Here is a 23,211-nt window from a genome sequence, read left to right on the forward strand (position 1 = left end):
CTATTTTCCATGAGAATGATAGAGAAATAAAAGTTTTCTGATATACAGGAAATTGCACTGTTTTTGTATTTTTGCGTAATATGCACCTTTATTGGTATGATTTTGGCATTTTTTTACGTGCACTCTGATATTTGAAAATTTAATAAAATTAGCCTAAATCTAGTTCAAGTCAGATCAAACTATTAAGAGTTGAACTCCTCCAATTAAGAATTTTCTCCATTCATAAGACTTGAATCTAATACTGTTTATCAAGGAAAATTGAAACCTTATTCAAGGAAAATAAGTTTCGAACCACCTGAATCAACACGTGTTGCTTCGCCTATGAAATATTTAGTATCGCTTTTATCTTTCATACTCTATCATTTTAGCAGACTAATGTATCTCTGTTGTTAACAAGGAAAAAGTAATTGTCAGACTGCCGAGGGCTAGCATGACTCGCGCAAACAGTCTTGTATCGTGGAGGCAACTTCTCCATTTAGTCCATCGAGACCAACGACAGTATGAAGACCTAAAACAAATTTAGGTTTTGAACCAATTTCGTTTTGTCCTTTTAAGAAAATGGAAAAGTCTTTCACAAGGAAATGATTCAAAGAGTGCAACTCAAGTCAGCTTGTAAAGAAAAAGAATGCATATGAACATTTTAGAGTGAGAAAGAGAGAGAGAGAGTATTTTGGAAGGTTTGATGCAAAGAGTACAATTGAAGTCAAGTAAAAATAAATAAATATATATAAAGAGAGTAAAAAAGATAAATAAATAAAGGTGTGGAAGAAGATGAAGCTCATCATTTCTCATAGCCAAGACGATATTTTTGCTTCAATCGTAAGGTGGCTTATTATTACTACTATTAAGTGGCACCACTTTTGCAAATTGTTTAATTAAATTCGAAATTAGTATGGTTAATTCATGAGGATAATGACTTTCCATTCTTCTCTTTTTTTTGCAGAAAATTAATTTATTTGGAAGTGAGAATTGGACTGTAGTTAATGATTCATGGGTGGACCTAGTTTTTGGTTATCTGTGAGTGAATTAATTGGTCGATTGATCAATTCATTCTATGTCGAGATGAACATACGGAAAGTTTTATCAAGCAAATCAAAATGTAAAAGTTGTCTTGTGCGATTTCACGGTCAGCGTGTTGGGAGAGATCATGACTTTGGGCCGATTCTTCGATGCATATGGTTTTCTCAGTACGTATGTAAAAAGGAAAGAAGGGATCGTATTTACCTCGTTCTCAATAATTAGCACTGCCTCAGCAATGCATATCGACGAATGTGCCGGTTTACGATGTTCGATTTTTATAAGTAACAGAACAAAAAATATATATAAAGAAAGGACTTTTTATATATTTCTTTTGGGTATGCTGATCATCATAATTGTATGCATCTGATCATGTGCACTGTAGATAGCAGAAATCTTGCTAATTGTTGCGGTGATGTGAATAAATAAAATAAAATTCTTCCGTTATCATTTTTTGCCTTCTGATTTGATCGGAAACCGGAGCACATGTAGGGGGCTTTAAAAAAAAAAGTTCTATATATGAGATAAATTCTAATTTATTTTTCCTTATTATGGGATAAATGAGAGAATTTATTTTGTCTTTCTTTGTGCCATTATGATGACTAGGGCATACATGAACGAGTTTTAAATAATGATAATAATAATAATAATACAGCTATGCAATCACATGATATATATTGTCCACATTTACTTGTCAAAAAATAGATGACGAGAGGAAATCCTTTTACTTTATTCTTAAAAATGTCTATAAAAAATCAGTTTATATAAATGGGACTGAAAATTATGTTCGGGGAAATCGATATATTTTGTTGCTCAGCGTCTATAAAAGTTTATAAGATTGATTCAATTCTCAGTGAAATGCTTTTGTTTATATGGATTCACTATTCACATATCTGGTTTGTCATTTTCTATTTTTTTTTAACTTAGCAAATAATCAATAAAAAGATTTCGAAGATTAAAAAATCTATGTGAAAAATATTTTTTCCTTAGCATTTCTTTAGTTTCTTAAAGATTTATATAACTATATAACGAGATAATTAGATATGGATTTTGTTTTTGGGCAAAATTAGATATCGATTTTCAAAATCAAATTAGCTCATGCATGCAAGGTTAGTAATTTTTTTAACCAAAATTATCATTATTCCCGTTTCCATATTTGCATGGATGTTAAGTTAGGAAGGTTCCTTTTGGAGTCTTGCCTAAACCCAAATTTGGCAAATCAAATCCTCAGATTACCGGCAAAAAAAAGAGAGTCCCACATTCTCAAACCATGTGACAACACTTTGACGACAACCTAAACGTGGATTACAGCCTTTGTATTGTATCGTCCGGGTGGAATTAGTTTTTCTTTTAACGGCGTTTATTAAGTACATAGTGAAGATACACAGTGAAGATACACCGTAGAGTATCCCTAGTATTCCCATTTACCAAGAATAAGATTATTATCGATATCCTTACTTAAGGAATAGATATAGATATTGATTTTATACCGCACGGATCGCTATGACGCAGTCGGACCAATAGGAATTAAGGTTAAGCAAATATCTTTCCGTCCCACCGTTTAGAATCCGAACCGGATAACATAAAACGCGATCGAGGGAATTAAGGAGAGGGGCAATTTCCAAGTTTCAAACTGTGAAACCAGATAAAATTGCCAAAATTTATTATTATGATTTCTTACGGATTAAGTGAATATAGATATGTGGACTGACAGGCACATCTCACGCGGTTATTTGGTGGCAGGGCAATACTTTTGGATGGCACTGACTTTTTTGGAATTGAAATTGAAAAGGAGAAAAGAAAGATCTCTTGGTGGAATTGTAAACAACGGCGGTTATAAACCATAGGAAGTAAGGAAGGAAGCGATAAGACCTCAATCGACTTCCCTTCTTCTTATATAAATATACGAACGTACGCAGTTTCCTCCGTCTCCCCACACACGTATACATATATATATACATACATGCACTGTTTTGAAGAAGAAGAAGAAGAAGAAGAAGACTGAAACAGAGCAGAAAGCAAGGCAAAGTTAAAGGTTAATAATCGCCCACATACAGTCTCTTCTGTCCTCTTTAAACTCTCAACATCACCATCTTCTTCTTCTTCTTTCCTCCTTTATTTATCTCTTTTTTTTTTTTTAATTTATTGTTTTCTCGGGGAAAAGGGAAAAGGGAAAAAGAGGAGAACCCACTAGCGGTGAAGGCTGGCAAACCCCGTGAGGAAACAAAAAAAATCACAGGGCGGGTTTTTTTTTTTTTTGGTACTTGTAAATATAATTCGGGTGGTTTTTTGCTCTAGTTACGGGCGCGAATGAGTCCCGAACGGGTCATGTAAGATTGTTTATTGAGCTAATATTGGCGACGAGTCCTGATTGGGTCATGCTGGTTCCAATTCTGCACATGACCTATCCTTTGGTTTAGTAATTTTATACATGTTATCAGGTCGTGTCAAATGATATCGAACGAGAGTGTGGGTCCCCGGGTAATGAAAGAGGGGGGAGGCTTCAAAATGAAGAGAGCGAGGTAAGGGAGAGTAAAAGACAGCTTGCAATGAAGGAGGATTCTCACCTAACATTTTACTCCTCCACTCACTCCCCCTTCCCCTTTTAACCTCGCCTCGCCTCGCCTCTACCCTCCCCTCAGTTTTATTCCCTTCCTCTTCCTCTGTCCTATAAAACAGAGCAGACAGTCTCTTAGGCACTGAGATTACGGAGGAATAGTGATTCTTCTCAGCTCTCATTGTGTACCCTCTTCTACTACGACTCGGACAGTTCCGTTCCCGATTCCTATTCACTCCTTTGGGACCAATTCGTGCTCCGAATTCTCAGAGTCTCCTTCCTAGCAAGAGGTTGGTCTAGTTTATCTTGCTCGGAAATCGAAAGAACATACAGAAGTGGATTGTTGGCCACTCACTGTTTAGCATTTCTTTCTCGAATGTTGTCGGTGCACATTATGGGAGACTAGGGACTGTGGATTTTGTTCATAATCGGGCTTTGCTCTTGTCTCTCTGCAGGAATTGAAGTGGGAATTCCGTCATTTATTGACCCGCAAGAACAGCTCCAGCCCTCTCTAAGCATAACTGAGGTAACCATTGATGACCGAACTGAACTTTGAAAAGCTCTCGAAGATTCCTATGTTTCCATAGGTTGAATTGCTTTTTCGGACTGTCAAGTGGAAGGAGGCGGTTTCTCCTTCTGTCACGTTTCCTGACGCGTTTCTGCACGCAGGAGATCGGTTCGACGACAATGGTGGGTCCCATTCACAACGGCGGCATGGAGGACATGGACTGCGGGAGCTTCTTCGACCACATCGACGACCTCCTCGACTTCCCCATGAACGAAAACGACATCGACGCTGCCGGCCTCCCTGGGAGGCTCGACTCATTCCCCAGCATTTGGACGGCCGGGTCCGACTCGGTCTTCTCCAACACCAACTCCGACCTCTCTGCACAGCTCTCCGTCCCCGTAAGTGTTTAACACTGCCATGATATCCGGCATCGACTGCATTGAAATTAAGAATTAGACCACGTAGGGGTCGATTCCCATAAAACATCTTAGTTTGAGGGCTAAATTGTAGTTTTCTCCAAATAGGGGACCGTCATAATCATAGTTTCAGGGAAAAGTGGGGCGGTGCAATAATTCGCATCCACAAATCACATGCCGTTAGCGTATCAACGCTGCTTACTTTTTCGATACAACATTTTCTAAGCGCGGTGATGCCTTGAATATGTGCCGTTGGATCTCAGTGATGGCGCCATAGGATCGGTTCTAGCCATGTGATGGTGCCAGGCTGGCACTACCCATTGAATTTTTTGGACTGCCACTAGAAATTGGTTTAAATATAATAAATTGAGAATATTTCGTAATTATTTTAAAAAAACAAATGGAATGGAAGGCATTGCTCGTACGTAGTTATGAATTTACTTGGCTACCCAAACCATCTCGGGTCGGACCGACCCGAGGGAAAGTGAGGGAAATAATTGGTGCATTGATTGGCGGCACGTGAATTGTTGCCGGTCGGGTTGCAATCCTTTTTTCTTGGGACCGGGCAAATAATCTCGTGGTGGGTCCATTGCGTTCTTGGTTAAAGAATTCCAACACTGTGTTATGGGGTCCACGTGGTTTGATGTATGTAAAGTATATAAGCCGAAATAGGACGTTATTTTTTACTGCGGATAATGTTTATAGATGACATATTACCATCGAATCGATCTTATGTTATGTCCCGATTGGGAAGTAGACTAACTCCAGTACTTCTTCGGATAATTGCGATTGCAGTACGAGGACATTGTTCAGCTCGAATGGCTCTCAAACTTTGTGGAGGATTCGTTCGCCGGTGATGGAAGCCTTGCCGTCAACAACTCCACCAAACAAGAGACTTCCAATCTCACCAAGGAAGAGCCATTCCATACCGGCCAGTTCCACACCACCAGCCCCGTCTCGGTCCTCGAGAGTAGCAGCTCGTCGTTTGGGGAAAAGCCCGGCCCCGATGGCCTGGCACCTCTCCCGGGAGGGCGGCGGGGGAAAGCCCGCAGCAAGCGGGCACGCCCTGCCACCTTCAACCCACGCCCTGCAATGCAACTCATCTCACCGACAGCCTCGTCAGTCGCTGAGAACTTGGCCCCTAGTGTCTCCTTGAAGGCATTGTCTGATTCCGAGAATTATGCCGAGTCTCGACCGGCCGTGATCAAGATCCCGAAGCAACCATCATTGGAAAATGGGGAGCCTAAGAAGAAGAAGAAGAAGATCAAGTTGACCATCGTCCAGAAATCAGGTGATGCGGGCGAGAACTCATTGCCGGGCCAGGCCGTCAGGAAATGCCTGCACTGCGAGATCACCAAGACCCCGCAATGGCGGGCAGGCCCGCTGGGCCCAAAGACCCTCTGCAATGCGTGCGGGGTCCGCTATAAGTCGGGGCGACTCTTCCCCGAGTACCGTCCTGCAGCAAGCCCAACATTCATCCCCGCGGTGCACTCGAACTCCCATAAGAAGGTCCTCGAGATGCGGAGCAAGATGGGGCCCGTATCAACCACCGGTACACCGACGGAACTCATCCCGAACCCCACCGTTCCATTGGATTACATGTGATGTGGGATCACAAGGGAGGAGACGTCCCGTCCCTCTTATGAACTGCCAGTCCGTGCTTATTCCGCTTATGGGTTAATTCAATTCTTTGGTTTTTTGTACAGAGGGAATGGGCGATTAGCAAGTAGATGACTCAGTTGATTTTAGTTTGATTTGATTAGTAGGAAGGGGTAGGCAGATTTATCAATAGTATTAAGTAGTAGTCATTTGATTAATAGTTCATTAGGAGTTCCTAAGGAAAATTTAGACATTTGGGGAGGAATATGTTGGTCTCAGTTTTGCATTATTAGTTGTCGTGTTTCCTTCCAATGTTCCTTTGTCATGGGGAGCTCTTTTTGCAGTTCAGCTGTAGTTGGAAAACCTAAAAAAGAAAAAGAGAGAGAGAAGAAGACAGTCTTAGATCAGTTCAATGAAATTTGATTTATGCCTCATTATTCTCCTAAATATATGTCTTTATTTATGATATACATATATATATATATATAGACATATGATATATTTATGTTACTTCAGAGCATTGCACTCTTGCAGAAGAAATTGGAGAACAGAGGAGGAATCCGCAGGAGCTAAAATGTCATGCAAACTGAAAACACATTAACCATCAGAGATTCAAATGGAGAAGTTCACTTGCGTCGGGTGACCTCGCTCTCATCGTTTGGTTCCTCCTATTCCATAGAAGATTCGGATGTCGAGGGACTTCATCGGATGGATTATCACGACCTGATCTGCACTAGTAAACGGCTACATCCATTTCACCCCTGCACAATGCATTCCATTTTTGTGACGATAGAACAAATTGAAGTAATTAGAGAGACAGGTCACTGGATAGGAAGTTAGTAGATTGGCCCAGGAAGATCTGCAAAATATTTTGGCAGTAATTGTTAAATTATGATGACAAGCTGCACCAGAAAAGAAAAAAATTAATAATAGTTAGAAAAAAGAAGAATATTGAGATTAAAAAAAAGAAGAAGAAAGAAACAAAAGGTGGGGGGGTTGATGTTGATGGGAAAATGATGGCATATAATAATAAGACTTCACAAAACGGGAAGGGCGTAACTAATGCCGAGACTGGAAGGATTAATTATTATCATTTTCTCAGCACAAATCACGGAATTTGGCGGGGTGAAAATTGGGTTAATTAATTTTTAAGGAAAAGGTTGACCTTCCAAATAAATAATAAAAGGAAAATTGTATAAATAATCTTTAACAAAATCCCCTTGTGATCTCCAACTGAAATTGGGTAAATTAACCAATAATGCGATGGAATTTGACTATGGAGATGAGCTGGGATGGACCACGGAGAGCCGAGGAGGGGTAGTTACCCCATTAAAATTTTCGCTCCTTAAAAAAATTTATATATATTGTTCTCTGAATTTTGATAAAATTCATTATATTCGCCTCCCTAACTTGAAAAAATCATCTTACTATGTGCCCCATAAAAAAATCTCACCCCCTAGATTCAAATCCTGGGTCGGTCCTGGGGATGAGTGGTTTCCAGTCATAGGACAGCCAACTGAGGATAATATAGAGACACCCTATTGATCTCATCCAATTATAAAAATGTGACATTTGCTTCTTAATTTACGTTTAGATGGTGAACATATTTGAGAGTAAACATTGATTCGGGGAATCGCGATTATGAGAATGTATCCAGAACTAGTCGGTCCGTTGAAGATCTCATGTGCCCGAATAGATGTGTGTCGTAGTAGGAGGTAGGTTTTAGCTGAGAGATCAAAATCTGGATGAGGTGGAAACGGAAGGATTAGGCAAGAAGTCCAAACACATCAATCTGTCTGTCTAACTGCAAATTAATTACTTCATAACCAAACAATTAGGAGGGTGATATCTCAAAGACTACATAATTATCAACCCCGTCTATATGTTTGTTGCCTGAGGTGACTGGGCGACATTCCATGGCCCCTCATATTTTATTTTAAAAACACATGCTTGGTTTCCGGTCGATTGAGAAATCTCGGATTGTGAATTCCAGATCGTAACATAAGATACGAATCTGGATTTCAAGGATGTAGTACCGGAAAAATAAAGAAGGTTCTCATCAATTTTTTTTTTTTTTCATTTTTCCTTTCTGGATGGCAATTCATGGCAGAAAATGTTTGTGAATTAATGATCCATTTCATATTACTGTAGGTTGGTCTTATGCGACATGTGTGTGATAATGCCCTGTCAAACATAAAATAAAATTAATGAGCATTTGTGTACATGTTAGAGGACTTTTGATCTTAAACCATGTGAATCGTGATCATGCTGGAATATGGGGTGATCTTTTTTAGAGAGAGATACATTTGATATTTAGAAGCTGGCTGGTTTGACCAAATAAAGTATTATTATTAGGTAGTTATTTACTTATAAAATCAAATATTTGCTAAATATCAAACCTATATCACTAGCATCTCTCAATGATAATTATCTTCTCTTCTTTCCTTTTCCCACCCATGTTTGCTTTTAAAACTCGCATCCTCACCAGACTTAGAGGCATGATGCGTATATTGGGCCACTTAGGCGCATTTCAGACAAGTAAAAAAGGAACTGGGCCTGCTCTAAGACGGGCGAAATCCCGGCCCGGACTCGGGCCCAATGCCGTTTCATGTATTGCAAATCCAAATGAATAAGTTGCAAATCAGTATTCTTGCATGCGTTTGAATTGCAAATCCAAATGAATGAGTTGGGTAATAGCAGTTTCTTTGCAAATTATTCCACGTCACACTGATTCAACTGGATGGCAGAATACATTTTGGTCAAGAAAAAGGGGCAGCAAACATCCAGGTTTAAGCTCGTTATCGGGTCTTCCAATACAAGTTCAGCGTTTACACTCGGTACAAAAGCTGTTCCTCGACAAGGAAAAATCTCCGAACTCTATGGGTTATGGTTCATGAATGATGTAAGGGTAGATAAGTTCATAACATTCTGATAATCTCTCTCTCAGCCAATGGCATTGATGGAATGTCCAATGTCATTATTCTTCAGAAGAATAAACTACCAAACCTGCACTGGCATTTGAGAAAAGACTCGAAGGCTTCCTCCAGAATCAAAGGGAGAGCTCCATCTTATACAGTGGCGTTTGTGTCCTCTGGTGGAGCACTTCCACCTTCTGATATCAACACCAAGCGAATAAAATCATCTTAAGTTAACCGGAAAGGATTATGGACAAGAAAATGCTTTTTAAAATCCCAAAGATTTTCAGCATACCTTCCTCGCCTGATGGAGCATATGGGGACTTACGGTATCGGGTTTGCTGTTGTGTAGGCTGCAAACAAAGCCATAGCAGAGTCCACCGGTTATGAACAATGAACTTATAGGAGGAGTACACTCATCAATTGCACACTAAAAAGGAAGTCCTACCACCCCAAATATGCCCAAAAAAAATTCAGCATGAATTATCTAATCTCTTTGTTCATAGAACATGGACATAATCGTAATCATATATATACCTTGTCAATGTTAAAGTCTAACACCAGTTTTCAGAAAAGTACTATTATGTAAACACTAGTTCTGGGACGATAGTTAAGAAAACCATTCACCATTGAGTTATGACAAGTACAGGGCTCAAACAAGCACTGAATCAACACAAGAACTTGGACAAGAGCAATGGTGGTTGCTAACTAAAATTTGCAACAAAGGTGTAGGGCTCAAGCCTAACTTAGAAGTTCACAAACAGCTTAATAAATCAAGCCATAGGTTAATATGCAATAAGCAAAAGGGGGGGTGGAAAAATTCAAATAGGCGTACATGCAATTTTGGTCGAAGGGCTTCAAGTGGTCCTTTGGGCTTCTGACCTCCTTGCTGTTATCATCCGCAAACATTCCGTTAATTCATAAGTTTGTCCGCATTAGCACAATGCATTACATCTCACTTCAGAAGTGAAAAAAGATTACCTTTCCTAGTGCCCAATCGGCAGAATCAAAATAGGCACGTTCATGATCCTAACATCAGCAGCAACATTTCAAATTAAGCCACTATAATCCAATATGCCGTTATAAATAGAACTACACTATCAATAGATCTATAATCACCTTGGAAATGAGTGGCGGTTTCTTGGGCACAATTCCTCCATACTTTTTCTTCACAGCAGCCTCCTGCATTGCCCATAAGAGTAATACAGTAAGCAAGGATCAAGATTGACTGCAAAGATCAAACAATTCCTGGAACTGCCTCTCGCTGACACTCGCTACCAAACATAAATAAGATGAACTGACAGAGTTCTTGTTACGGGGTGGTTACATGGAAAAATCCCCTTTAAGAAAATGTTTTGAAACATTAAAGCTGAATGCCCATAAACTCTTCGCCCACAAGCCTTACTTGGTTCAGTAAGGTTTCGTGAATCTATGGAACACCCCCAAAATCAATTATCAATTGAAATGAACAATCTACATATTGCACTCTTATCCAATTTAGACAGACGAATATACGAGTAGAACGCGATGAAACTATTAAATGGGCAATTCCAAGAAAACTGAGGAGAGAAGTTTTAGGAAGATCTTAGTTGTGATTGAATACTTAAAAACCTTCCAAAACAAATGCAACTGCATGCTGGATATTCAATAAAGCCGCTCCTAATGCTCGGATAGACAGTCGATCGTTCAATCAGATAGCAGCGGTTTGATGCAGCATAGTCAGATTTATATCAGACAAACCTCATCTTGTACCGAAGGAAGAGGTTTTTCCGATTCCCCGGGAGCATTTCCCTCCACACGCTCGTGATCTTTCACCTCCTCCATTTCAGACATTATTATACAACAGCAGCCTTTCACTACACACTGCCGCAGCTGCAAAAACAGAATCGAACTCGATTTCAGAGCTGTTTCAGCTACCAAATCCATCGGAGACGAACACTGAGAGCGATTCAAGCTATCCAAGTGAACGCACTGATCGATTCAATGAACCTTAGCGTATCAATTAGATTGGAGAGAAACAAAAACGGAAGTTCAGCAGAAATTCATCCTCCCACCCGTTGCATAATACAAGAAGAGAGTAGTTATCACGAAGATTACCGATCTTCTCCTGAGCTCGGTGAAAGCTTCAATGGAGATCCGGGGAACCAATGATGAAGCTCCAGACAGAGTGAGAGAGAGAGAGAGAGAGAGGCGAAGCTGCAATTGGGATCGGATTTAGACACCGCTTGGTATATGGGCCTGGAGGCCCATTAGTTGAGTCCAGTTGTGTGGCCCACTGGACCGGGAATATCTTTGGTGGGCCGCACTATGGGCTTAGAAATATCTTTGGAGCACAAAAGGCATCGATGGGAATATCTTCTTGATCATCATCTTTTCTTCTTGTCTTGAAAGGATTGGGCTTTATCCAATTCTTCAATATTTTGAGGGGGGGGGGGGGAAAAAAAAAAACAACTAAAATTTGTTGGAGCCATTGTTGTTAGATTGGAGCATCCGTCTGTGTCTGGTCGCACCTCTGCACGGTCGGACTCACCAACCTTTCTCATTTCCACAATATTCCATCGGTTTCCTCGTCCATCTCTCTCTCTGTCTGTAGCTTGGTGACAGCTTCTCCATCCACTGAGTCGAGAATCAGAATCCATTCGTTTTCTCCAAGATGGCAGGTGAAGCTTCAGTCCTTCATCTCTGCTGCTTTGGTTCCGGAATTCCGATGCTCTTTTTGCTTGAATTGACGCTCGTCGAGCTGAGTGAAAGCACGTACCATTGGTTCGCTGCTCATTTGGTAGCTAGTGACTGTGGATGAAGAGCATAACATTGGATTTGGGATTTGAAGAATTAATTACAGGACGTTGTTCATTGATTGGAATAAGTCAGAGGATTTTATTTGGGAAGTTTAGAGCGGGAATTACCGTAGAAGCTTATTACAGCAAGTTTGACAAGCCACTGGAACTGGAGTTTTGATTCAGGAGTACGTGAAAGATTAACCGAGGATATATAAAGTTGGTAACACGGCCCGGCAAAGATTAGACGTGTCTTTTATATGCTATTGTGTGTGAGACTACTTTTCTTTTTCTTCGGTTTATGTTCGTTAGCTAACGGCAATGACTTCTGCCTCCCTCTATCTTGATGTCATGGAAAATTTGTCTAACAAGCAGTTAATAATACATGAAGTTGACGAATCCAATGAAATAAAGTTTCAAAATTTTCTAGCAGAATGTTGTGAAGAAATGGACTTTTTATCTCGACAGATCATAAATTATGGGATTGGGACTCTACGTGGCTAAAATCCTGCGAAAAAGAGTTCGTACACTATGTTTATGATGGAAAGATAAAGGTGATCAATGATGTTGTGGTTCGCTGTCTCTGTATCTGAGATTATATGGGTAATAACCAATAATATTTTCCACTCAAATTTGTGTTGGTAACCTGTTATGATTGAATATGTGCAAACAGTCGATTGATTATCAAGTGCAATGACATTAGCCACAAATAAACTGCTAGAAGCTTCACAGGGGCGAGAACTCATATGATTCTAAATTCTTATGCAGCAGCATCAGGGAAGATTATTCAAAATGTTTTTATAGCAAAGTGCAACCAAGAGAATAGGCAGACCCAATATCCATATTCCGCCCCTCATATGCGCAAGAAACTTCCCTTTCATGGAGGGAAGTCTGCATGGAATGGCATTTCTTCCATGCGGTTGGTCAACTTATCGAAATACAGGAGAAGTTCACTAAACCGGGGAATTGTGCGCTGCAACGGTCTGTTCTAGACTCTCAATATCCAGGTTGATATCAAATGAAGCAGTAGCCTATAGGATTAACCCATAGAATCTTTTGAATCCTTAACTTTTTTAAGCTAACTTTTTTTCTGTTAGTTTTCATTGTTTACCGGCGAGAATTCTCTCTGTCAAGTTGGTTTGGTGATAATTGCTTGTACAAAAATGAATGTGCTACATTATTTCATTTCACATTAACTGTTACTGGCTGATTGTCAGTTGTTCTTTCTTGTTATGTAATTTCTCTGAATTATGATTTGAACTTCCTTGATCAAGCTAAAGTTACTTTCGCAGCTGCTTCGACTGCAACTGCAGTACCAGCTTTGGACAAGGCCGATTTTCTCAAACTTCAAAATGGCAGGTAGGGCTGCTATGATGCTGATATTACATTATTCATAATGATTATTAACTTGTGAAACATTGGATCTCTAGTACTTAATATGGATGAATTGATGTTGGCAGTGATATTCGAGGTGTGGCTGTTGCTGGTGTTGAGGGAGAACCTGTAAACCTCACTGAACCTGTAACTGAAGCAATAGCAGCTGCTTTTGTTGCCTGGTTGGGGGACAAAAAAAAGGCTGACAAGCATTTGAGAATATCTATTGGTCATGATTCCCGAATTTCTGCACAGATGTTGCAGGTAATTTTCTAGTTTTGGGTGTAAATAAAATTGAACTGCAGCATGGCAGTCCTTCTGATTTGCCGTCGGAAACACAAGGAAACACTACAGATACTAACAGACATATGTTTTGCACTTCCAAAAGCAATTTGATACAAATATTCCACTATCTGATGGTGTTTGTTATGTTTGATTTTCTGGATTCCGATTATTGCTTAGGTTGAGATTAATTGATAACAAAGGATTACTCTTCAGTGTGGCAAACCTTAATTGCACACACCTGTTGTGTATCCGAAGAAGCTGGTTAACTTATCCTGAGGAGAAGTTCCTCTTGGATCATGGATAGTTTTTCTCCCCTCTCTTCTTGAGCTGCTGATTTATATATAAGACTTGATGCCAGGATGCTGTTTCTAGAGGTATTGCCAGCGCTGGCTATGATGTTGTTCAATATGGGTAGGTTATCCTTCCTTTTCGCATTTATTCTTTTGCTTTTGCATTCATCTTTGAGCTTGATGTCATTAGATGCTTTGCATATGGTTCGTGATTTGTTGCAACAAAATGCTGTCAGCATCATGGTTTCTGAGCCTAGGTAGTCCATTATTGTTCATTCTTGTTGAATTTGGGGTGATCATCTTCTCACAGAGCCGATTTTCTATGCCATTATAAGCTTATACCTTGAGCCTCTATAGAGTATTGAAAGTTGCTATTTTGCTCCTGCAGTAGTCTTCTTGGCAGGTGTATTTATCACCATTGATTAATTTTTGGTTATTGACTTGTCATGCCACCAGCAGCGGACCACTCATCTCAATTTTGCGTTTGGAAATCAAAATTTCTTATTTACTTCTATGCATTAAAAGTACTTGCATTTTGATATTGCCATGGGTGGCTTGTTGACTACGGAAGCTTGATGGATTCGGCTGTAGTGTTATGTTATCTTTTTATTGGCACATTATGAGCTTGGTGCAAATTATGTGCATTTTGATGTTATATGGCAAAATGGCCTTTCTCATCTGCTTTATTGACATCTTTTACATCCTTTTAAGTATCTTAATTTCTTAATCTGTAGGCTAGCATCTACACCAGCAATGTTTAATAGCACTCTTACGGAGGATGACTCGTACCTATGTCCAGTTGATGGATCAATCATGATTACAGGTGCACCTGCTGATTAATTCCATTTGTTAATTTGTAATGTCGTAGTATCAACAGATTTTGGTAATTTTCACCTTCTGTGCCGAGTATTAATGCACTTCTGACTGATGAGTAATGTGGAAACAGCAAGTCATCTTCCTTACAACAGAAATGGTTTCAAATTCTTCACAAATGCTGGAGGGCTTGGGAAACCTGACATTAAGGACATCTTGGAGCGTGCTGCTGATATCTACAAAAATTTCACAGCAGAAGGTCTATCAGAATCGAGAATTAAAGCTTTTACATCAGTTAAAAGAGTTGATTACATGACTGTTTATACTTCTGATCTAGTCAAGGCGGTTCGTAGAGCAGCAGGAAACATAGGTATTTGACGCCCCAAAGCATTTGAATTTCATGTGCATTGTCGGAACAAATGGCTTAGCCTCCATTTTATTCCTGCATTTGTTGATTCTCTCTTCACAAAACCCAACCCAGTTCATGTTTAATATATTAGTTTTAGCTTGTTTGCTATTATTATGTGTCAATCAAGAACGGCACACTTACTCAATTTTTTGCTTCTTGTATTCAACCACTAGAGAAGCCTCTGGAGGGGTTCCATATTGTGGTTGATGCTGGAAATGGAGCAGGGGGATTCTTTGCCGTGAGTTCTTTCTTCATTATTACTCCATCCATTTGCTATTGTAGCTTCCGTTGTCAGTTGCCAATGCATGACATTGTAAACCGTAAAAGCATCTCCCAAACTCCTTCTATATTTTGATTCTTCTTTTGCAAATGTCTATGCATCGAGTTGCTATTTCTTTGCCTATCATGCATTATAGTCGGTTGTAGCTTATCTGCCTCAGACTTTTTGATCAGGCAAAGGTGCTTGAGCCTCTTGGAGCAGTTACTTCTGGAAGTCAGTTTCTGGAGCCAGATGGTCCGTGCACTGATCCTCAGTTCTGATTCCTTTTACTTTGGTGGACTAGTTTTATCTTAGTTGTACTCTGTGCTTGGACCAGGTTTATTTCCAAATCATATTCCGAATCCAGAGGACAAGGCAGCAATGAAAGCCATAACACAGGCTGTCCTTGATAACAAGGCTGATTTGGGTATTATATTTGACACAGATGTTGACAGGTATTGACTTGCCGATTTGGCCATATCAATAAATAAACTTGTTTGCTACTTATCGGCTATAATCACTTTTTAGATCCGCTGCCGTGGATTTCTCTGGTCGAGAGTTCAACCGTAACCGTTTGATTGCATTAATGTCTGCCATTATTCTTGAGGAAGTAAGATTTACTGATAGCGCTAAAAACCTTCTCCATCTTGTATCTGTACCTGACCGAGTTCCTTGATTGCTAAGTGAAGTGGCCTCCCTTTTCCTTATTTAGCATCCAGGAACTACCATTGTGACAGATAGTGTGACTTCTGATGGGCTGACCACTTTTATCGAGAAGAAACTCGGTATGATGTAATTAAAATATGCTTATTACATGTCTTTCTGTTATTGAACCATCTCTGACATATGATAATTACTGTAGGCGGGAAGCACCATAGGTTCAAAAGAGGTTACAAAAATGTGATTGATGAAGCTATTCGATTGGTAAGATGCTCTCCCAATGGCTGCGTAGCCGTGGAAGGGACCAGTTCTTTTGCTGCTTTGTTCTGTTGGGTGGCTTTCAATGGTTCTGAGTATTTAGTAGTGGAAATACGCGCTTTGCTTACAGAACTCTATTGGCGAGGAATCACATCTGGCCATTGAAACCAGTGGACATGGAGCACTTAAAGAGAATCATTGGCTCGACGATGGCGCATACCTCATGGTAGGCTTTTGATAATTGTGGTCCAGATTTTTGGGTCGATCGTGATGATTGAAGATGTAAATTAGAAAAATAGTCCCAGCTATCTTTGGTGACATAGGAATTGTAGTTGCTTGTAGTACCCTTTCTGGCATGTCTATTATATGGCGAATGCTGTTATTACAGGTCAAGCTCCTGAACAAGCTTGCTTCGGCTCGAGCATCAGGACTAGGTGGTGGCAGCAAAGTCTTGACTGATCTAGTAGAGGGACTTGAGGAACCTGCAGTCGCTGTGGAACTAAGGTTAAAGATCAATCAGACTCATGCCGACCTGAAGGGAGGGTATGTCACCTCTCGTCATTTTTTTATCCCACTTCTGCCTGTTGTGCGGTCACTCATATTCAACCGTACAAAATCGTGTGCAGATCTTTCCAAGATTATGGAGAGGCGGTACTGAAACATTTGGAGAATTCTATCGATGCAGACCCGAAGCTTCGGAAGGCACCTGTCAATTATGAAGGAGTACGACTCTGTCATGTTTGGCCACTTACGTATGTTGAGAGATAGCTTTTGTATTTAACTTGATGTTCTGAGCAGGTTCGGGTCTCTGGCTTTGGAGGGTGGTTCCTTCTGAGACTCTCACTTCACGATCCCGTTCTTCCACTAAATATCGAGGTGACCTGAACTAACCCTTGCTGCGTCAAGCTACTGTTATCATGATTTCATATTCTTGGAGTGGTGAATATAATTGCAAACTCAACATTTCCTTAGGCCCCAAGCCATGATGATGCTGTGAAGCTCGGACTTCTTGTCAGTGCTGCTGTTAAGGAGTTCGCGGCTTTGGACACTTCTGCCCTGGACAAGTTTGTTCAATCAGCATGAGCTCTACTCTAGCACGATCCTATCTTGTTTAATATAACTATGGCACCATCCTTTCTAGGGCATGTTCTATGAGTTCACGAGGTCTCTACAAGTTTACGTCGTCTTCTGTTATCGGGAGGTTTTCAATAGTAGATTTCGGCCACTGTGCATGTTATGAGGTTGATCAAATCGTCTCTAAATCTAATTTTTCTTTTATGGGCATCATATGTCCAAATCTCATATTACGATAGATGCGATGCACTGCATAAATAAATAAATAAATGGAAGTTTCCGTTGATTTGTTGGTATTGTGTACCGTCTGGACGATTGCTCTTGGTGTCGCTCGATCCTCGAGGTTCCCAGAGCCGGTGCAGACCCGGCTCGGACTGGTGGGTTTCTCCACCTGTCCGTCGCAACGGCCTTGGATGAAGTTAGCCCAGCACCGACGCTTGGGAGTCTCTGGACAATTGGATGCGGGAAAGCAATCGAACATAAACAATCAGACGCAAGAAAATAATTGGACATGCTCGATAACCAGGAATAAGCTGAGACTAGCATAAATGAGTGGATTATACCACCTTTCGGAGGGGTATCAGTTTACTAATCTCATGAACAAGTCCAAGGCGCTGTCCCAAAGAGGAGGGGAGGGGGGGAAGGAAGACGACGACCAACTCAATCCATTCATAGAAACGGCCTATGTACTGGGCCGGATGGGTGTAGTGGACCCGGCCCATAATGTGGTCCATTGTAAAGCCCATATCAGGCCCAATTCTATTAATTCATTTCAAATGTAATAAAATAAAGAACCGAAGGAAAGAACCAGAATGGAGGGAAGAATAAGCAGAAGCAGCAGCGAGCTCTCTCACTTCGCTCCGAGAGGGAAGAAAAAGCGTAGAAACTCTGAAGAGTGATCATGCAATGTCGGCGAGACGAAGACCCGCGTCTGCTCCGCCGAGGAGCGTCCTCCCATCGCAGGAGCTCCTCGACGATCTCTGCAGGTCCTCCCTCTCACACTCCTCGCTCCGTTCTCCGTTCGTCTACCTCTGTGCTTCATTTTCCGGCGCTGTGTAGTTTGCTCAATGCTTTTTCTTACTCTTATCGACCTGAAACTACGTAGACGATAGACGCTCCATCGGTTGTTGATCCACTTCGCTGATCAGTTTTCTGATAGTTGAATGTTCCATTTTCTGCTGAGAAATTCCTTCCGATTTCCTCTCCGTGGTTTTTGCACCGCTTTTCTCATTAATGAATTATGGAAGTGCTGGAAGGACTAGGCGCGAGATTGTGCATGAACTTGTTTCAGCTCGGAAATGATTTCATTTAGCCGTTCTTCTACTGTGGAATTTGGATACAGGATGTGAGATGAGTCTCTATTTTATACATTCTGTATGAATTATAGTATGCGTGCTTCATGCACTGCCATTATTGATTTCCACCATGAAATAACTGAGCGGCAGTCTGTAGTGTTCATCTTGTTGAACTCTGTTATTAAGGGCTTATGTTTCAGCAATTTGTAATACATCTTCATGACGATCTATATATTTTGTATTTTTGCTCTAAATCAATTGCTTCTGGTAGCCGCTTGATTCTAAATCTACCGAAAGAAGACCTGGAGTCGTTTGAGAGGATCTTATTTGTGGTGGAGTATGCACATTGGTTCTACGAGGATAATATAGCGGAGAAGGATCCTTGCCTGAAGTCATTCAATCTGAAAGAGTTTGCTCAATTGAGTATCCTTCAAAGCACTGGCTATAATTTCTTCCTAAACAAAATGCTATATGTTTGTTGTCATCCATCATTTGCAGATGTTTAGTGTCTTTTTCTCCAGTCCCTAGTGACTGCCTGAACTACTACTATGTTGCATTTTGATTTTCTTTTTGATACCTTGGCCCCAAAAAACCAATCAATCAAAGGGCAAGAGTTTAATCATGCAAGCTGGTGTGATTACTGACTTGTATTGAGTGCTTGACTTGAACTATAATACAAGTTCGTTTTCCTCAATGAAGTGCAGTTTTCCAGAGATGTGAAGTATTCAGACCTTATGCTGTTCATATTGATGAGATTTTCAAGATGTTCACTTCCTACAAGTTACGTGTTCCAGTTTTCGGTGCAATTATATTGGACGAATCTTCTAAACGGGTACGGTTCCCTTCGAGTGAAATCTGGTTGACAAACAACTTGTGATTTCAGAATTTGGCTGAGACTGGCACATAATATCTTCTTTATGCCTAAAACAGATTTATTGGTTAAAGTTAGTTTCTTCCACTTTTCATTTATTAAATTATTTTGTCTGTTTACATGTAAGCATTATCTGGGAAGATTCAGCCAAAGGAGGGGGGGAGTTATCTGGGAAGATGATGACTTAGACAAATGGTCATTTTATTTCTCAAGTAACTAATTAGCAATCTTGTATTGTCAGGACTTGAATTGTAAGCACAAGTTTTGCTCATGTCACTAATCTATTCAGATCGAGGTCATTTTCTCATAAATAACTCCTGGAAATGCATTGAAGTGGTCATCATCGACATTGAAACTAAAAATGTTAAAACATCAGGGGGTAGATGAGGCCTTAAAATAGGGATAACATTTTGCACTCTTTGCTCAAACGATAAGCCCATTCATTTACACTTATATGATACTCGGGAATAACTATTGAATTATACATAATCAGTTCCGTCTTTTGTACCTTAGCAACTATTAAGATGATCCCAAGCTGCTTTTAAATGGGAGCAATTGTATCTTAAACTGTACTTCATGCACCTTACATTCATATTGTATTACAGGATGTATGTAAAATTTGGGACTTATAATTCGACTCTTTTTTCATGTTTGTAGTAGAAATAGTTCCTACCATCTTCAGCTGATAAGCATGCCCCCACTAAATTGGTGTTATCTCTTCGATTTCTTTTTTATCCTTGCATGGAAAATGTCCAGTCATTGTTTTTAATTGTTGCATTGACAGTGCTTACTAGTGAAGGGATGGAAAGGACACACCTGGAGCTTTCCCCGTGGTAAAAGGAACAAGTTAGAGGAAGATCATGATTGTGCTATTAGAGAAGTAAGTCTAACTTGTTCCAGACATTAATTTGCATTTTCTGCTTTCAACTTGTTCGTGTCTTAATTGTATTGCAGTCATAAATCGAGAGTTTATTAAAAATCATTAGGACTCCCATTATAACTCCAGCAAGTTGTTTAAGCATGGTAGTAGGTGTAGAAGGTAGGTCTTAATTTGGTGCTCGCTCTATCTGCTGCAAACAAAAAATTCATTGCGTATCTTTTTCATTGTAGCGCAATCCTTTGGTTGTCCATACTTATTACAAACTAATCTCATGGGTTGAAATAGCATTCACATCTCAAGAAATCAGATCTATGATCCTTGTTTGAGTTACTTATTTGTGTGAAGAAAACCATGCCTGCTTGACGAGCTGTTCTGTCTTCTAGTTCTCAAAACTCAACTTTAGCCTATGTTTTCTCCTCTGAATATGCAGGTCTTGGAGGAAACTGGCTTCGATATTTCAAATCTTCTTAACAAAAACGAATATATTGAAAAGACTTTTGGAACGCAGAGAGTGAGGCTATACATAATTGCTGGTGTGAAGAGTAATACTAGTTTTGCTCCGCTAACTAAAAAGGAGATCAGGGTAAGTGACCTCTTTGCCCACAAATGAGTCCCAATACTCTTCGAAGATAGTACGCTGTGTTCAGAACTTTGAAAAATAATAAGTTTGCCTTGCTTCTTGGAGAATGCTTTCGTAGGTGCTGTAGCTGTTTATGACTTGACCACGAGTGATAACTACATTCCTCATACTTCTTGGCTAAGTTTGATGCCCTTACAGAAAGAAAAGAAAAAGATTGACCCCCATATCATGTCATAATATAAGGGATTACTATCGTTTTTAATTTTTTGAAGGCAATTTGAAATAGCAATACCGGTTTAAATTTGACATCTCTGCATCATATCTTTAGTATATGACTTGATGGCTTTCATCCTCCTGCGTCTCTAGTAGGCAGTTTCGACAGGTTTAACAAAACTTAGAACTATAAAGCATAATTCTAGTTGCTTAGCATTCAATAATCGAAACTGTCCTGAGCCATCCAATTTCAGGAAATTGGATGGCACTGCCTTGATAAACTCGAGTGCGGAAATGATTCAGTGCTATCTCGTGGTGGCATTGGCCCAAGGCTTTATATGGTGGCTCCTTTTCTGAAGTAAGCTTTTCTGATCCATAAGATGGATGAATTATATATATCCATACAAATTTTTCTTCTCTATTTCCTTTTTGGCAATTGTGCAGATCTCTGAAGTCATGGATTTCAGAGCATCCTGCCTTGGTTGCTCAAGGTTCTGCTGTGCCTACAAAAGGTTTTCTGCATTCATCTTGTCGATTATGTTGGTTGTAATATTAACACTTGCTAATAACTAATTTTTTCTAAATTACTCAGGTATCAAGTATCTGTTTGTTTAAGAAAAAGCTAGTCACGGAATTACTCACTTTTCTAGTGTTTCCCTGACCAAGAAAAAAAATTGATCGGAAACATAACTATTTACTGCCTTTGAAACACAATTGGGAAATCTTACGTTGAATTCTGTTTTCACCCAAACTTTTGGAGGAAGAACAAATTCCATGGAACTCATGCAGGCAGCTCCATTTCTTCTTCCTTGCTGCTGCTGATGTTGGCGTTTACCCAGGAAAACTTATTTGGAGTGCACAGATAAGTCCAACCCAAGGTCAATTGATGATCACAAAAGGTGAATCAGAGTCATCTAAATCTCCACCTGAAGCATCTCCATCTGACACGCGCCCGGGCAAGTCTTTCAGGAACTTCAGCTTCAATACTCCTGCCATCCTAAATGCGATGGAAGCAGCCTTTGGCGCCTAAAAAGCAATCTAGGCAAGTACTTTACCATGATGAAGAGGCTGGTTTTTCCGATTCATGCTCAGGTGGCTCTCCAATCCTTCTTTCGTCCTGCTGCAATATATTGATTAACGTCAAATCCCCATATCAGTATAGGGTGTAAATGTCGCATATGCTGTATAGAGTAAATCCAATAGTCAAAGAAGCATCGACTGGTTGCTTTCCCTCCCGATCCAACAACATATCATTGTGATGGATATCTTTTTCAACTGGAATGCCTGCGGAAAATTTTCTTGGAGAAGAAAATCTCGGTGTTTCTTGTGCGAGGCTGCTTCTTGGATAGTTGCGTATGTTTCCAAGTCCAACTAAGCTTACGTGGCATGTTTCCCCAGTGCATTGCTGGAGTGTTCGGCGGGAAGTCCAGAATAAACAGCCAATCAGATAGTTCTCGTAGTTGTTACAAAATCGGATCACGGGCATTGATCTGTCAGATTATGCAACATACCGTTGGGCTGAGTTGGGTCGGATTGGTTGTGGGGACCGTCTTGTCCTTGAAGGGTATTCATCCGAGCTGTCCGTTTATTATATTTAGTGAAAGCAGGAACAGCGGATATCCCATTGTCGTCCAGCCGATTTATTCATGCTCTCGTGTCTCCTTCATTCATTGCCTGAATTCCTGATATTGGTGGCCCCACCGGCGAACAAAGAGCCTGCATGCCCTGTCCGGTGCCAAGTGTTTCGCATAGCTACGGTTCATCAGCAATCTTCTGTAGTCATCCCACGAATTGGTCATCAGACCACGCGGTAGTATCATTGCTCCATAAAATACTCGTTTTAGTTCAAAACCTTAGGGGTTGATATCTGTTAATGGATCTAAAACCGCGGGCTAATCCATGCACTTTGCAGAAACTGCGGGACGGCCATTGGATTTGTTACATTACATGATTGGGCTGCTCAGTGGACTGAACAGTTAAAAGCAGGCTCAGTAATTTCTTTTTTCGGTGGAAACCACATGGTCCGTGAAAGTTTAATGAGCCTTAATTAATATGGATTCGGGTCGGGTCGGGTCTGCTTGGCCTACTATAAAGTAAAAGTGGATTTTGTTTATGCACAAAACTGGAACCTGACCTTATATTTAAATTAAGAGAATAGCAT

At 40.3% G+C, this 23,211-nt stretch overlaps 4 protein-coding genes and 1 long non-coding RNA gene across 10 annotated transcripts; 3 read left to right on the plus strand and 2 right to left on the minus strand.

Annotated features, from left to right (window-relative positions):
• The first annotated feature begins 3,541 nt into the window (after positions 1-3,541).
• Positions 3,542-6,531, plus strand: LOC116189041 (GATA transcription factor 8-like). Its single transcript, XM_031518535.1, has 4 exons — positions 3,542-3,864; positions 4,030-4,100; positions 4,244-4,480; positions 5,294-6,531. The coding sequence occupies exons 3-4, from the start codon at positions 4,262-4,264 to the stop codon at positions 6,101-6,103; spliced, it is 1,029 nt and encodes a 342-aa protein (XP_031374395.1). The 5' UTR covers positions 3,542-3,864; positions 4,030-4,100; positions 4,244-4,261; the 3' UTR covers positions 6,104-6,531.
• A 2,257-nt stretch (positions 6,532-8,788) lies between these two features.
• On the minus strand, positions 8,789-11,233 carry LOC116187828. 2 transcript variants are annotated; one of them, XM_031516787.1, is made up of 7 exons: positions 11,110-11,233; positions 10,753-10,884; positions 10,132-10,194; positions 9,994-10,041; positions 9,848-9,901; positions 9,308-9,365; positions 8,789-9,209 (listed from the first exon to the last, which is right to left on the minus strand). In XM_031516787.1, exons 2-7 carry the CDS (start codon positions 10,843-10,845, stop codon positions 9,166-9,168), a joined length of 360 nt encoding a protein of 119 aa, XP_031372647.1. In that variant the 5' UTR covers positions 10,846-10,884; positions 11,110-11,233; the 3' UTR covers positions 8,789-9,165. The 2 variants fall into 2 exon arrangements, with proteins under 2 accessions (XP_031372647.1, XP_031372648.1); XM_031516788.1 differs by having other exon boundaries at positions 11,002-11,142.
• A 234-nt stretch (positions 11,234-11,467) lies between these two features.
• On the plus strand, positions 11,468-17,497 carry LOC116187826 (phosphomannomutase/phosphoglucomutase). 4 transcript variants are annotated; one of them, XM_031516781.1, is made up of 18 exons: positions 11,468-11,672; positions 12,558-12,770; positions 13,082-13,148; positions 13,250-13,427; positions 13,807-13,859; positions 14,473-14,561; positions 14,685-14,921; positions 15,134-15,198; positions 15,414-15,474; positions 15,557-15,674; positions 15,748-15,829; positions 15,932-16,004; positions 16,082-16,143; positions 16,268-16,363; positions 16,526-16,680; positions 16,764-16,860; positions 16,936-17,013; positions 17,110-17,497. In XM_031516781.1, exons 1-18 carry the CDS (start codon positions 11,666-11,668, stop codon positions 17,218-17,220), a joined length of 1,842 nt encoding a protein of 613 aa, XP_031372641.1. In that variant the 5' UTR covers positions 11,468-11,665; the 3' UTR covers positions 17,221-17,497. The 4 variants fall into 4 exon arrangements, with proteins under 4 accessions (XP_031372641.1, XP_031372642.1, XP_031372644.1 ...); XM_031516782.1 differs by having other exon boundaries at positions 12,561-12,770; XM_031516784.1 differs by lacking the exon at positions 12,558-12,770 and having other exon boundaries at positions 11,469-11,672.
• A 512-nt stretch (positions 17,498-18,009) lies between these two features.
• LOC116187827 (mRNA-decapping enzyme subunit 2-like) lies at positions 18,010-22,901 on the plus strand. Of its 2 annotated transcripts, XM_031516785.1 has the most exons (8): positions 18,010-18,197; positions 18,778-18,929; positions 19,211-19,338; positions 20,162-20,257; positions 20,688-20,840; positions 21,305-21,408; positions 21,495-21,562; positions 21,890-22,901. In XM_031516785.1, the coding sequence occupies exons 1-8, from the start codon at positions 18,118-18,120 to the stop codon at positions 22,078-22,080; spliced, it is 972 nt and encodes a 323-aa protein (XP_031372645.1). In that variant the 5' UTR covers positions 18,010-18,117; the 3' UTR covers positions 22,081-22,901. The 2 variants fall into 2 exon arrangements, with proteins under 2 accessions (XP_031372645.1, XP_031372646.1); XM_031516786.1 differs by lacking the exon at positions 18,778-18,929.
• Positions 21,493-22,784, minus strand: LOC116187829. The gene is made up of 2 exons (XR_004152130.1): positions 22,562-22,784; positions 21,493-22,455 (listed from the first exon to the last, which is right to left on the minus strand). It is a non-coding gene; the product is annotated as an uncharacterized LOC116187829 (long non-coding RNA).
• Positions 22,902-23,211: the final 310 nt, after the last annotated feature.

Source organism: Punica granatum, chromosome 8, assembly GCF_007655135.1.
Source record: "Punica granatum isolate Tunisia-2019 chromosome 8, ASM765513v2, whole genome shotgun sequence".
Classification (NCBI taxonomy): Eukaryota; Viridiplantae; Streptophyta; class Magnoliopsida; order Myrtales; family Lythraceae; genus Punica; species Punica granatum.